Source organism: Nerophis ophidion, linkage group LG28 (genome assembly GCF_033978795.1).
Source record: "Nerophis ophidion isolate RoL-2023_Sa linkage group LG28, RoL_Noph_v1.0, whole genome shotgun sequence".
NCBI classification, from domain to species: domain Eukaryota; kingdom Metazoa; phylum Chordata; class Actinopteri; order Syngnathiformes; family Syngnathidae; genus Nerophis; species Nerophis ophidion.
The window spans coordinates 26,968,763-26,982,821 of record NC_084638.1 but is presented as its reverse complement, the minus strand read 5'-3'; the positions used below and the strand labels follow the sequence as shown (position 1 = coordinate 26,982,821).

The 14,059-nt window shown below is 38.1% G+C and overlaps 1 protein-coding gene across 1 annotated transcript in view; it reads left to right on the top strand.

The window, feature by feature from the left end:
* Positions 1–14,059, top strand: part of LOC133545643 (zinc finger protein OZF-like) — a 50,915-nt gene that overhangs the window by 19,515 nt on the left and 17,341 nt on the right. The window contains exon 2 of the mRNA XM_061891408.1: positions 12,892–13,110. Within this exon, the coding sequence (XP_061747392.1) occupies positions 12,892–13,110 (219 nt within the window). The remainder of the gene's footprint in view (positions 1–12,891; positions 13,111–14,059) is intronic.

Below are 14,059 nucleotides of genomic sequence, written 5' to 3'. Positions count from 1 at the left end.
GGTGTCTTTAACAGGAGAAGTACTGGTACTTGTGTAAGTTTTTGATGAAAACTCCAGTATTGTGTTGAAACAGACAGAGGTGTCTTTAACAGGAGAAGTACTGGTACTTGCATAAGTTATTGATGAAAACTCCAGTATTGTGTTGAAACAGACAGAGGTGTCTTTAACAGGAGAAGTACTGGTACTTGTGTAAGTTATTGATGAAAACTCCAGTATTGTGTTGAAACAGACAGGTGTCTTTAACAGGAGAAGTACTGGTACTTGTGTAAGTTTTTGATGAAAACTCCAGTATTGTGTTGAAACCGACAGAGGTGTCTTTAACAGGAGAAGTACTGGTACTTGTGTAAGTTTTTGATGAGAACTCCAGTGTTGTTTTGAAACAGACAGAGGTGTCTTTAACAGGAGAAGTACTGGTACTTGTGTAAATTATTGATGAAAACTCCAGTATTGTGTTGAAACAGACAGAGGTGTCTTTAACAGGAGAAGTGCTGGTACTTGTGTAAGTTATTGATGAGAACTCCAGTGTTGTTTTGAAACAGACAGAGGTGTCTTTAACAGGAGAAGTACTGGTACTTGTGTAAATTATTGATGAAAACTCCAGTATTGTGTTGAAACAGACAGAGGTGTCTTTAACAGAACAAGTACTGGTACTTGTGTAAGTTATTGATGAAAACTCCAGTGTTGTGTTGAAACAGACAGAGGTGTCTTTAACAGGAGAAGTACTGGTACTTGTGTATGTTATTGATGAAAACTCCAGTATTGTGTTGAAACAGACAGGTGTCTTTAACAGGAGAAGTACCGGTACTTGTGTAAGTTATTGATGAGAACTCCAGTGTTGTGTTGAAACAGACAGAGGTGTCTTTAACAGGAGAAGTACTGGTACTTGTGTAAGTTATTGATGAAAACTCCAGTATTGTGTTGAAACAGACAGGTGTCTTTAACAGGAGAAGTACTGGTACTTGTGTAAGTTATTGATGAAAACTCCAGTATTGTGTTGAAACAGACAGAGGTGTTTCTAACAGGAGAAGTACTGGTACTTGTGTAAGTTATTGATGAAAACTCCAGTGTTGTGTTGAAACAGACAGAGGTGTCTTTAACAGGAGAAGTACTGGTACTTGTGTAAGTTATTGATGAAAACTCCAGTATTGTGTTGAAACAGACAGAGGTGTCTTTAACAGGAGAAGTACTGGTACTTGTGTAAGTTATTGATGAAAACTCCAGTATTGTGTTGAAACAGACAGAGGTGTCTTTAACAGGAGAAGTACTGGTACTTGTGTAAGTTATTGATGAAAACTCCAGTATTGTGTTGAAACAGACAGAGGTGTCTTTAACAGGAGAAGTACTGGTACTTGTGTAAGTTATTGATGAAAACTCCAGTATTGTGTTGAAACAGACAGAGGTGTCTTTAACAGGAGAAGTACTGGTACTTGTGTAAGTTATTGATGAAAACTCCAGTATTGTGTTGAAACAGACAGAGGTGTCTTTAACAGGAGAAGTACTGGTACTTGTGTAAGTTATTGATGAAAACTCCAGTGTTGTGTTGAAACAGACAGAGGTGTCTTTAACAGGAGAAGTACTGGTACTTGTGTAAGTTATTGATGAAAACTCCAGTATTGTGTTGAAACAGACAGGTGTCTTTAACAGGAGAAGTACCGGTACTTGTGTAAGTTATTGATGAGAACTCCAGTGTTGTGTTGAAACAGACAGAGGTGTCTTTAACAGGAGAAGTACTGGTACTTGTGTAAGTTATTGATGAAAACTCCAGTATTGTGTTGAAACAGACAGGTGTCTTTAACAGGAGAAGTACTGGTACTTGTGTAAGTTATTGATGAAAACTCCAGTATTGTGTTGAAACAGACAGAGGTGTTTCTAACAGGAGAAGTACTGGTACTTGTGTAAGTTATTGATGAAAACTCCAGTGTTGTGTTGAAACAGACAGAGGTGTCTTTAACAGGAGAAGTACTGGCACTTGTGTAAGTTATTGATGAAAACTCCAGTATTGTGTTGAAACAGACAGAGGTGTCTTTAACAGGAGAAGTACTGGTACTTGTGTAAGTTATTGATGAAAACTCCAGTATTGTGTTGAAACAGACAGAGGTGTCTTTAACAGGAGAAGTACTGGTACTTGTGTAAGTTATTGATGAAAACTCCAGTATTGTGTTGAAACAGACAGGTGTCTTTAACAGGAGAAGTACTGGTACTTGTGTAAGTTATTGATGAAAACTCCAGTATTGTGTTGAAACAGACAGAGGTGTCTTTAACAGGAGAAGTACTGGTACTTGTGTAAGTTATTGATGAAAACTCCAGTATTGTGTTGAAACAGACAGAGGTGTCTTTAACAGGAGAAGTACTGGTACTTGTGTAAGTTATTGATGAGAACTCCAGTATTGTCTTGAAACAGACAGAGGTGTCTTTAACAGGAGAAGTACTGGTACTTGTGTAAGTTTTTGATGAAAACTCCAGTATTGTGTTGAAACAGACAGGTGTCTTTAACAGGAGAAGTACTGGTACTTGTGTAAGTTATTGATGAAAACTCCAGTGTTGTGTTGAAACAGACAGATGTGTCTTTAACTGGAGAAGTACTGGTACTTGTGTAAGTTATTGATGAAAACTCCAGTATTGTGTTGAAACAGACAGGTGTCTTTAACAGGAGAAGTACTGGTACTTGTGTAAGTTATTGATGAAAACTCCAGTGTTGTGTTGAAACAGACAGATGTGTCTTTAACTGGAGAAGTACTGGTACTTGTGTAAGTTATTGATGAAAACTCCAGTGTTGTGTTGAAACAGACAGAGGTGTCTTTAACAGGAGAAGTACTGGTACTTGTGTAAGTTATTGATGAAAACTCCAGTATTGTGTTGAAACAGACAGGTGTGTCTTTAACAGGAGAAGTACTGGTACTTGTGTAAGTTATTGATGAAAACTCCAGTATTGTGTTGAAACAGACAGGTGTCTTTAACAGGAGAAGTACTGGTACTTGTGTAAGTTATTGATGAAAACTCCAGTATTGTGTTGAAACAGACAGGTGTCTTTAACAGGAGAAGTACCGGTACTTGTGTAAGTTATTGATGAGAACTCCAGTGTTGTGTTGAAACAGACAGAGGTGTCTTTAACAGGAGAAGTACTGGTACTTGTCTAAGTTATTGATGAAAACTCCAGTATTGTGTTGAAACAGACAGGTGTCTTTAACAGGGGAAGTACTGGTACTTGTGTAAGTTATTGATGAAAACTCCAGTGTTGTGTTGAAACAGACAGAGGTGTCTTTAACAGGAGAAGTACTGGTACTTGTGTAAGTTATTGATGAAAACTCCAGTATTGTGTTGAAACAGACAGAGGTGTCTTTAACAGGAGAAGTACTGGTACTTGTGTAAGTTATTGATGAAAACTCCAGTGTTGTGTTGAAACAGACAGAGGTGTCTTTAACAGGAGAAGTACTGGTACTTGTGTAAGTTATTGATGAAAACTCCAGTATTGTGTTGAAACAGACAGAGGTGTCTTTAACAGGAGAAGTACTGGTACTTGTGTAAGTTATTGATGAAAACTCCAGTATTGTGTTGAAACAGACAGAGGTGTCTTTAACAGGAGAAGTACTGGTACTTGTGTAAGTTATTGATGAAAACTCCAGTATTGTGTTGAAACAGACAGAGGTGTCTTTAACAGGAGAAGTACTGGTACTTGTGTAAGTTATTGATGAAAACTCCAGTATTGTGTTGAAACAGACAGGTGTCTTTAACAGGAGAAGTACTGGTACTTGTGTAAGTTATTGATGAAAACTCTAGTATTGTGTTGAAACAGACAGAGGTGTCTTTAACAGGAGAAGTACTGGTACTTGTGTAAGTTATTGATGAAAACTCCAGTATTGTGTTGAAACAGACAGGTGTCTTTAACAGGAGAAGTACTGGTACTTGTGTAAGTTATTGATGAAAACTCCAGTGTTGTGTTGAAACAGACAGAGGTGTCTTTAACAGGAGAAGTACTGGTACTTGTGTAAGTTATTGATGAAAACTCCAGTGTTGTGTTGAAACAGACAGAGGTGTCTTTAACAGGAGAAGTACTGGTACTTGTGTAAGTTATTGATGAAAACTCCAGTATTGTGTTGAAACAGACAGAGGTGTCTTTAACAGGAGAAGTACTGGTACTTGCATAAGTTATTGATGAAAACTCCAGTATTGTGTTGAAACAGACAGGTGTCTTTAACAGGAGAAGTACTGGTACTTGTGTAAGTTATTGATGAAAACTCCAGTATTGTGTTGAAACAGACAGAGGTGTCTTTAACAGGAGAAGTACTGGTACTTGTGTAAGTTATTGATGAAAACTCCAGTATTGTGTTGAAACAGACAGGTGTCTTTAACAGGAGAAGTACTGGTACTTGTGTGAGTTATTGATGAAAACTCCAGTGTTGTGTTGAAACAGACAGAGGTGTCTTTAACAGGAGAAGTACTGGTACTTGTGTAAGTTATTGATGAAAACTCCAGTATTGTGTTGAAACAGACAGGTGTCTTTAACAGGAGAAGTACTGGTACTTGCATAAGTTATTGATGAAAACTCCAGTATTGTGTTGAAACAGACAGGTGTCTTTAACAGGAGAAGTACTGGTACTTGTGTAAGTTATTGATGAAAACTCCAGTGTTGTGTTGAAACAGACAGGTGTCTTTAACAGGAGAAGTACTGGTACTTGTGTAAGTTATTGATGAAAACTCCAGTGTTGTGTTGAAACAGACAGGTGTCTTTAACAGGAGAAGTACTGGTACTTGCATAAGTTATTGATGAAAACTCCAGTATTGTGTTGAAACAGACAGGTGTCTTTAACAGGAGAAGTACTTGTACTTGTGTAAGTTATTGATGAAAACTCCAGTATTGTGTTGAAACAGACAGAGGTGTCTTTAACAGGAGAAGTACTGGTACTTGTGTAAATTATTGATGAAAACTCCAGTATTGTGTTGAAACAGACAGGTGACTTTAACAGGAGAAGTACTTGTACTTGTGTAAGTTATTGATGAAAACTCCAGTATTGTGTTGAAACAGACAGAGGTGTCTTTAACAGGAGAAGTACTGGTACTTGTGTAAGTTATTGATGAAAACTCCAGTATTGTGTTGAAACAGACAGAGGTGTCTTTAACAGGAGAAGTACTGGTACTTGTGTAAGTTATTGATGAAAACTCCAGTATTGTGTTGAAACAGACAGGTGTCTTTAACAGGAGAAGTACTTGTACTTGTGTAAGTTATTGATGAAAACTCCAGTATTGTGTTGAAACAGACAGAGGTGTCTTTAACAGGAGAAGTACTGGTACTTGTGTAAGTTATTGATGAGAACTCCAGTATTGTGTTGAAACAGACAGAGGTGTCTTTAACAGGAGAAGTACTGGTACTTGTGTAAGTTATTGATGAAAACTCCAGTATTGTGTTGAAACAGACAGGTGTCTTTAACAGGAGAAGTACTGGTACTTGTGTGAGTTATTGATGAAAACTCCAGTGTTGTGTTGAAACAGACAGAGGTGTCTTTAACAGGAGAAGTACTGGTACTTGTGTAAGTTATTGATGAAAACTCCAGTATTGTGTTGAAACAGACAGAGGTGTCTTTAACAGGAGAAGTACTGGTACTTGTGTAAGTTATTGATGAAAACTCCAGTATTGTGTTGAAACAGACAGGTGTCTTTAACAGGAGAAGTACTGGTACTTGTGTGAGTTATTGATGAAAACTCCAGTGTTGTGTTGAAACAGACAGAGGTGTCTTTAACAGGAGAAGTACTGGTACTTGTGTAAGTTATTGATGAGAACTCCAGTGTTGTGTTGAAACAGACAGGTGTCTTTAACAGGAGAAGTACTGGTACTTGTGTAAGTTATTGATGAAAACTCCAGTATTGTGTTGAAACAGACAGGTGTCTTTAACAGGAGAAGTACTGGTACTTGTGTAAGTTATTGATGAAAACTCCAGTGTTGTGTTGAAACAGACAGGTGTCTTTAACAGGAGAAGTACTGGTACTTGTGTAAGTTATTGATGAAAACTCCAGTATTGTGTTGAAACAGACAGAGGTGTCTTTAACAGGAGAAGTACTGGTACTTGTGTGAGTTATTGATGAGAACTCCAGTATTGTGTTGAAACAGACAGGTGTCTTTAACAGGAGAAGTACTGGTACTTGTGTATGTTATTGATGAAAACTCCAGTATTGTGTTGAAACAGACAGAGGTGTCTTTAACAGGAGAAGTACTGGTACTTGTGTAAGTTATTGATGAAAACTCCAGTATTGTGTTGAAACAGACAGAGGTGTCTTTAACAGGAGAAGTACTGGTACTTGCATAAGTTATTGATGAAAACTCCAGTATTGTGTTGAAACAGACAGGTGTCTTTAACAGGAGAAGTACTGGTACTTGTGTAAGTTATTGATGAAAACTCCAGCATTGTGTTGAAACAGACAGAGGTGTCTTTAACAGGAGAAGTACTGGTACTTGTGTAAGTTTTTGATGAAAACTCCAGTATTGTGTTGAAACAGACAGAGGTGTCTTTAACAGGAGAAGTACTGGTACTTGCATAAGTTATTGATGAAAACTCCAGTATTGTGTTGAAACAGACAGAGGTGTCTTTAACAGGAGAAGTACTGGTACTTGTGTAAGTTATTGATGAAAACTCCAGTATTGTGTTGAAACAGACAGGTGTCTTTAACAGGAGAAGTACTGGTACTTGTGTAAGTTTTTGATGAAAACTCCAGTATTGTGTTGAAACCGACAGAGGTGTCTTTAACAGGAGAAGTACTGGTACTTGTGTAAGTTTTTGATGAGAACTCCAGTGTTGTTTTGAAACAGACAGAGGTGTCTTTAACAGGAGAAGTACTGGTACTTGTGTAAATTATTGATGAAAACTCCAGTATTGTGTTGAAACAGACAGAGGTGTCTTTAACAGGAGAAGTGCTGGTACTTGTGTAAGTTATTGATGAGAACTCCAGTGTTGTTTTGAAACAGACAGAGGTGTCTTTAACAGGAGAAGTACTGGTACTTGTGTAAATTATTGATGAAAACTCCAGTATTGTGTTGAAACAGACAGAGGTGTCTTTAACAGAACAAGTACTGGTACTTGTGTAAGTTATTGATGAAAACTCCAGTGTTGTGTTGAAACAGACAGAGGTGTCTTTAACAGGAGAAGTACTGGTACTTGTGTATGTTATTGATGAAAACTCCAGTATTGTGTTGAAACAGACAGGTGTCTTTAACAGGAGAAGTACCGGTACTTGTGTAAGTTATTGATGAGAACTCCAGTGTTGTGTTGAAACAGACAGAGGTGTCTTTAACAGGAGAAGTACTGGTACTTGTGTAAGTTATTGATGAAAACTCCAGTATTGTGTTGAAACAGACAGGTGTCTTTAACAGGAGAAGTACTGGTACTTGTGTAAGTTATTGATGAAAACTCCAGTATTGTGTTGAAACAGACAGAGGTGTTTCTAACAGGAGAAGTACTGGTACTTGTGTAAGTTATTGATGAAAACTCCAGTGTTGTGTTGAAACAGACAGAGGTGTCTTTAACAGGAGAAGTACTGGTACTTGTGTAAGTTATTGATGAAAACTCCAGTATTGTGTTGAAACAGACAGAGGTGTCTTTAACAGGAGAAGTACTGGTACTTGTGTAAGTTATTGATGAAAACTCCAGTATTGTGTTGAAACAGACAGAGGTGTCTTTAACAGGAGAAGTACTGGTACTTGTGTAAGTTATTGATGAAAACTCCAGTATTGTGTTGAAACAGACAGAGGTGTCTTTAACAGGAGAAGTACTGGTACTTGTGTAAGTTATTGATGAAAACTCCAGTATTGTGTTGAAACAGACAGAGGTGTCTTTAACAGGAGAAGTACTGGTACTTGTGTAAGTTATTGATGAAAACTCCAGTATTGTGTTGAAACAGACAGAGGTGTCTTTAACAGGAGAAGTACTGGTACTTGTGTAAGTTATTGATGAAAACTCCAGTGTTGTGTTGAAACAGACAGAGGTGTCTTTAACAGGAGAAGTACTGGTACTTGTGTAAGTTATTGATGAAAACTCCAGTATTGTGTTGAAACAGACAGGTGTCTTTAACAGGAGAAGTACCGGTACTTGTGTAAGTTATTGATGAGAACTCCAGTGTTGTGTTGAAACAGACAGAGGTGTCTTTAACAGGAGAAGTACTGGTACTTGTGTAAGTTATTGATGAAAACTCCAGTATTGTGTTGAAACAGACAGGTGTCTTTAACAGGAGAAGTACTGGTACTTGTGTAAGTTATTGATGAAAACTCCAGTATTGTGTTGAAACAGACAGAGGTGTTTCTAACAGGAGAAGTACTGGTACTTGTGTAAGTTATTGATGAAAACTCCAGTGTTGTGTTGAAACAGACAGAGGTGTCTTTAACAGGAGAAGTACTGGCACTTGTGTAAGTTATTGATGAAAACTCCAGTATTGTGTTGAAACAGACAGAGGTGTCTTTAACAGGAGAAGTACTGGTACTTGTGTAAGTTATTGATGAAAACTCCAGTATTGTGTTGAAACAGACAGAGGTGTCTTTAACAGGAGAAGTACTGGTACTTGTGTAAGTTATTGATGAAAACTCCAGTATTGTGTTGAAACAGACAGGTGTCTTTAACAGGAGAAGTACTGGTACTTGTGTAAGTTATTGATGAAAACTCCAGTATTGTGTTGAAACAGACAGAGGTGTCTTTAACAGGAGAAGTACTGGTACTTGTGTAAGTTATTGATGAAAACTCCAGTATTGTGTTGAAACAGACAGAGGTGTCTTTAACAGGAGAAGTACTGGTACTTGTGTAAGTTATTGATGAGAACTCCAGTATTGTCTTGAAACAGACAGAGGTGTCTTTAACAGGAGAAGTACTGGTACTTGTGTAAGTTTTTGATGAAAACTCCAGTATTGTGTTGAAACAGACAGGTGTCTTTAACAGGAGAAGTACTGGTACTTGTGTAAGTTATTGATGAAAACTCCAGTGTTGTGTTGAAACAGACAGATGTGTCTTTAACTGGAGAAGTACTGGTACTTGTGTAAGTTATTGATGAAAACTCCAGTATTGTGTTGAAACAGACAGGTGTCTTTAACAGGAGAAGTACTGGTACTTGTGTAAGTTATTGATGAAAACTCCAGTGTTGTGTTGAAACAGACAGATGTGTCTTTAACTGGAGAAGTACTGGTACTTGTGTAAGTTATTGATGAAAACTCCAGTGTTGTGTTGAAACAGACAGAGGTGTCTTTAACAGGAGAAGTACTGGTACTTGTGTAAGTTATTGATGAAAACTCCAGTATTGTGTTGAAACAGACAGGTGTGTCTTTAACAGGAGAAGTACTGGTACTTGTGTAAGTTATTGATGAAAACTCCAGTATTGTGTTGAAACAGACAGGTGTCTTTAACAGGAGAAGTACTGGTACTTGTGTAAGTTATTGATGAAAACTCCAGTATTGTGTTGAAACAGACAGGTGTCTTTAACAGGAGAAGTACCGGTACTTGTGTAAGTTATTGATGAGAACTCCAGTGTTGTGTTGAAACAGACAGAGGTGTCTTTAACAGGAGAAGTACTGGTACTTGTCTAAGTTATTGATGAAAACTCCAGTATTGTGTTGAAACAGACAGGTGTCTTTAACAGGGGAAGTACTGGTACTTGTGTAAGTTATTGATGAAAACTCCAGTGTTGTGTTGAAACAGACAGAGGTGTCTTTAACAGGAGAAGTACTGGTACTTGTGTAAGTTATTGATGAAAACTCCAGTATTGTGTTGAAACAGACAGAGGTGTCTTTAACAGGAGAAGTACTGGTACTTGTGTAAGTTATTGATGAAAACTCCAGTGTTGTGTTGAAACAGACAGAGGTGTCTTTAACAGGAGAAGTACTGGTACTTGTGTAAGTTATTGATGAAAACTCCAGTATTGTGTTGAAACAGACAGAGGTGTCTTTAACAGGAGAAGTACTGGTACTTGTGTAAGTTATTGATGAAAACTCCAGTATTGTGTTGAAACAGACAGAGGTGTCTTTAACAGGAGAAGTACTGGTACTTGTGTAAGTTATTGATGAAAACTCCAGTATTGTGTTGAAACAGACAGAGGTGTCTTTAACAGGAGAAGTACTGGTACTTGTGTAAGTTATTGATGAAAACTCCAGTATTGTGTTGAAACAGACAGGTGTCTTTAACAGGAGAAGTACTGGTACTTGTGTAAGTTATTGATGAAAACTCTAGTATTGTGTTGAAACAGACAGAGGTGTCTTTAACAGGAGAAGTACTGGTACTTGTGTAAGTTATTGATGAAAACTCCAGTATTGTGTTGAAACAGACAGGTGTCTTTAACAGGAGAAGTACTGGTACTTGTGTAAGTTATTGATGAAAACTCCAGTGTTGTGTTGAAACAGACAGAGGTGTCTTTAACAGGAGAAGTACTGGTACTTGTGTAAGTTATTGATGAAAACTCCAGTATTGTGTTGAAACAGACAGAGGTGTCTTTAACAGGAGAAGTACTGGTACTTGCATAAGTTATTGATGAAAACTCCAGTATTGTGTTGAAACAGACAGGTGTCTTTAACAGGAGAAGTACTGGTACTTGTGTAAGTTATTGATGAAAACTCCAGTATTGTGTTGAAACAGACAGAGGTGTCTTTAACAGGAGAAGTACTGGTACTTGTGTAAGTTATTGATGAAAACTCCAGTATTGTGTTGAAACAGACAGGTGTCTTTAACAGGAGAAGTACTGGTACTTGTGTGAGTTATTGATGAAAACTCCAGTGTTGTGTTGAAACAGACAGAGGTGTCTTTAACAGGAGAAGTACTGGTACTTGTGTAAGTTATTGATGAAAACTCCAGTATTGTGTTGAAACAGACAGGTGTCTTTAACAGGAGAAGTACTGGTACTTGCATAAGTTATTGATGAAAACTCCAGTATTGTGTTGAAACAGACAGGTGTCTTTAACAGGAGAAGTACTGGTACTTGTGTAAGTTATTGATGAAAACTCCAGTGTTGTGTTGAAACAGACAGGTGTCTTTAACAGGAGAAGTACTGGTACTTGTGTAAGTTATTGATGAAAACTCCAGTGTTGTGTTGAAACAGACAGGTGTCTTTAACAGGAGAAGTACTGGTACTTGCATAAGTTATTGATGAAAACTCCAGTATTGTGTTGAAACAGACAGGTGTGTCTTTAACAGGAGAAGTACTGGTACTTGTGTAAATTATTGATGAAAACTCCAGTATTGTGTTGAAACAGACAGGTGTCTTTAACAGGAGAAGTACTGGTACTTGTGTAAATTATTGATGAAAACTCCAGTATTGTGTTGAAACAGACAGAGGTGTCTTTAACAGGAGAAGTACTGGTACTTGTGTAAGTTATTGATGAAAACTCCAGTATTGTGTTGAAACAGACAGGTGTGTCTTTAACAGGAGAAGTACTGGTACTTGCATAAGTTATTGATGAAAACTCCAGTATTGTGTTGAAACAGACAGAGGTGTCTTTAACAGGAGAAGTACTGGTACTTGTGTAAGTTATTGATGAAAACTCCAGTATTGTGTTGAAACAGACAGAGGTGTTTTTAACAGAAGTACTGGTACTTGTGTGGCGTCACCAACTGGAAGTAAATGGACTTCATCACCTGATTGGTATTTTTTGTAAAAAACAATGTTTACAAATTAAAATAGAAGATCATTATCACCATATTGTTGAATATGCTCAAAAAGTAGACCCAATAAAATATTTGACCAAGTTCTCTAAGTACTTTTTCAGCACATAGTGTCGTAACTGTGATCATTTCAGTCACAATAACTTTTTGTTGCCATTTTGTTGTGTAACTTTGAGTGTCCCCCAGACCCCCAGAACCCCACCCCTTCAACAGAGACAGAAACTGTTTTATTGCTTTTGGTTGTGATTTTGATTTAAGTGTAACATTTTGTTAACTGTGTATATGTAATTTTTATAATTTGTTTTATTTAACTTGGATATCTAAAAAGTATCAATTCTGTGTAAAATAAACGCTTTCATTATCAAGACACAAATGAACCTCCATTTGTTTACTGTTTAACCTCAGCCCAGCCTTTAGAGACTTGATTTGTCATATATTGTGGACATCAGGTAGAAGAAGAGCTGCGCTGTTGACTTGTGATTTGTGAGGATGCTTTGTTTGGGTGTGACGTTTATGTAAACCTGAAAAGCAATACCGTATTTTCCGCACTATAAGGCGCACCTAAAAACCTTAAATGTTCTCAAAAGCTGACGGTGCGCCTTACAAACCGGTGTGCCTTATATATGGACCGATATTGAGCCGCAACAGGTCTCACAACTACGGTAAGCAGCCCCCGATTTCATTTTCCCCTTTTAGGAGAAGAAGCGCACGGTGCATGCTGGGATATATGACTGCGCCAGGCCGTGCCGTTTCATTTCCATTTGTGTGTTTATGTAAAGACCCCAAAATGGCTCCTATTGAGAGACATGATTTCAGGAAAGCAGGAATTGTCACTGAACTGCTGGACAACAGCAGCGACACTGACTCCATTAACCACGTCTCCAAATAGTGTGAAGCAATAAGAATATATCAATAACTCAACGTTGCTGGGGCCTTGGTGTCACACGGCACGGCACGCGGGGTAAACATGTAAAGCTCACGGCGTGGCGCGGTTGGCAGAGTGGCCGGGCGCAACCCGAGGGTTCCTGGTTCAATCGCCACCTAGTACCAACCTGGTCACGTCCGTTGTGTCCTGAGCAAGACACTTCACCCTTGCTCCTGATGGGTGCTGGTTAGCGCCTTGCATGGCAGCTCCCTCCATCAGTGTGTGAATGTGTGTGTGAATGTGGAAGTAGTGTCAAAGCTCTTTGAGTACCTTGAAGGTAGAGAAGATCTGTACAAGTACAACCCATTTACCATTTATGTTTATCTTATTTACTTATTTACCCAACAGACGTCCAGCAGCCCTCTCACATTAAAGAGGAAGAGGAGGATCCACAGCCGCCCCTCATTAAAGAGGAAGAGGAGGACGTGTGGATGAGTCAGGAGGGAGAGTGTCTTCCAGGGCAGGAGGAGGCTGATGTCTGCAAGTTTCCACTGACTGTTGTCTCTGTGAAGACTGAAGAGCATGAAGACAAAGCAGCTGAGTCCTCACAGCTTCATCACAGTCCAAGTAAGCAAATATTTTTATTCTCAGGGCAAAGAATCACATTGTAATTAAGGCAGGGCCATATGGTCTTTTATTCATATGTGGATATGTTTAGGCCATGTGACCATACACCATATATATGTTTAGGTCATGTGACCATACAGCATATATATCTTTAGGCCATGTGACCATACACCATATATATCTTTAGGTCATGTGACCATACACCATATATATGTTTAGGTCATGTGACCATATCCCATATATATGTTCAGGCCATGTGACCATACACCATATATATGTTTAGGTCATGTGACCATACACCATATATATGTTTAGGTCATGTGACCATACACCATATATATGTTTAGGTCATGTGACCATACACCATATATATGTTTAGGCCATGTGACCATACACCATATATATGTTTAGGCCATGTGACCATACACCATATATATGTTTAGGTCATGTGACCATACACCATATATATGTTTAGGTCATGTGACCATACACCATATATATGTTTAGGTCATGTGACCATACACCATATATATGTTTAGGCCATGTGACCATACACCATATATATGTTTAGGCCATGTGACCATACACCATATATATGTTTAGGTCATGTGACCATACACCATATATATCTTTAGGTCATGTGACCATACACCATATATATGTTCAGGCCATGTGACCATACACCATATATATGTTTAGGTCATGTGACCATACACCATGTATATGTTTAGGTCATGTGACCATACACCATATATATGTTTAGGTCATGTGACCATACACCATATATATGTTTAGGCCATGTGACCATACACCATATATATGTTTAGGTCATGTGACCATACACCATATATATCTTTAGGTCATGTGACCATACACCATATATATGTTTAGGTCATGTGACCATACACCATATATATGTTTAGGCCATGTGACCATACACCATATATAT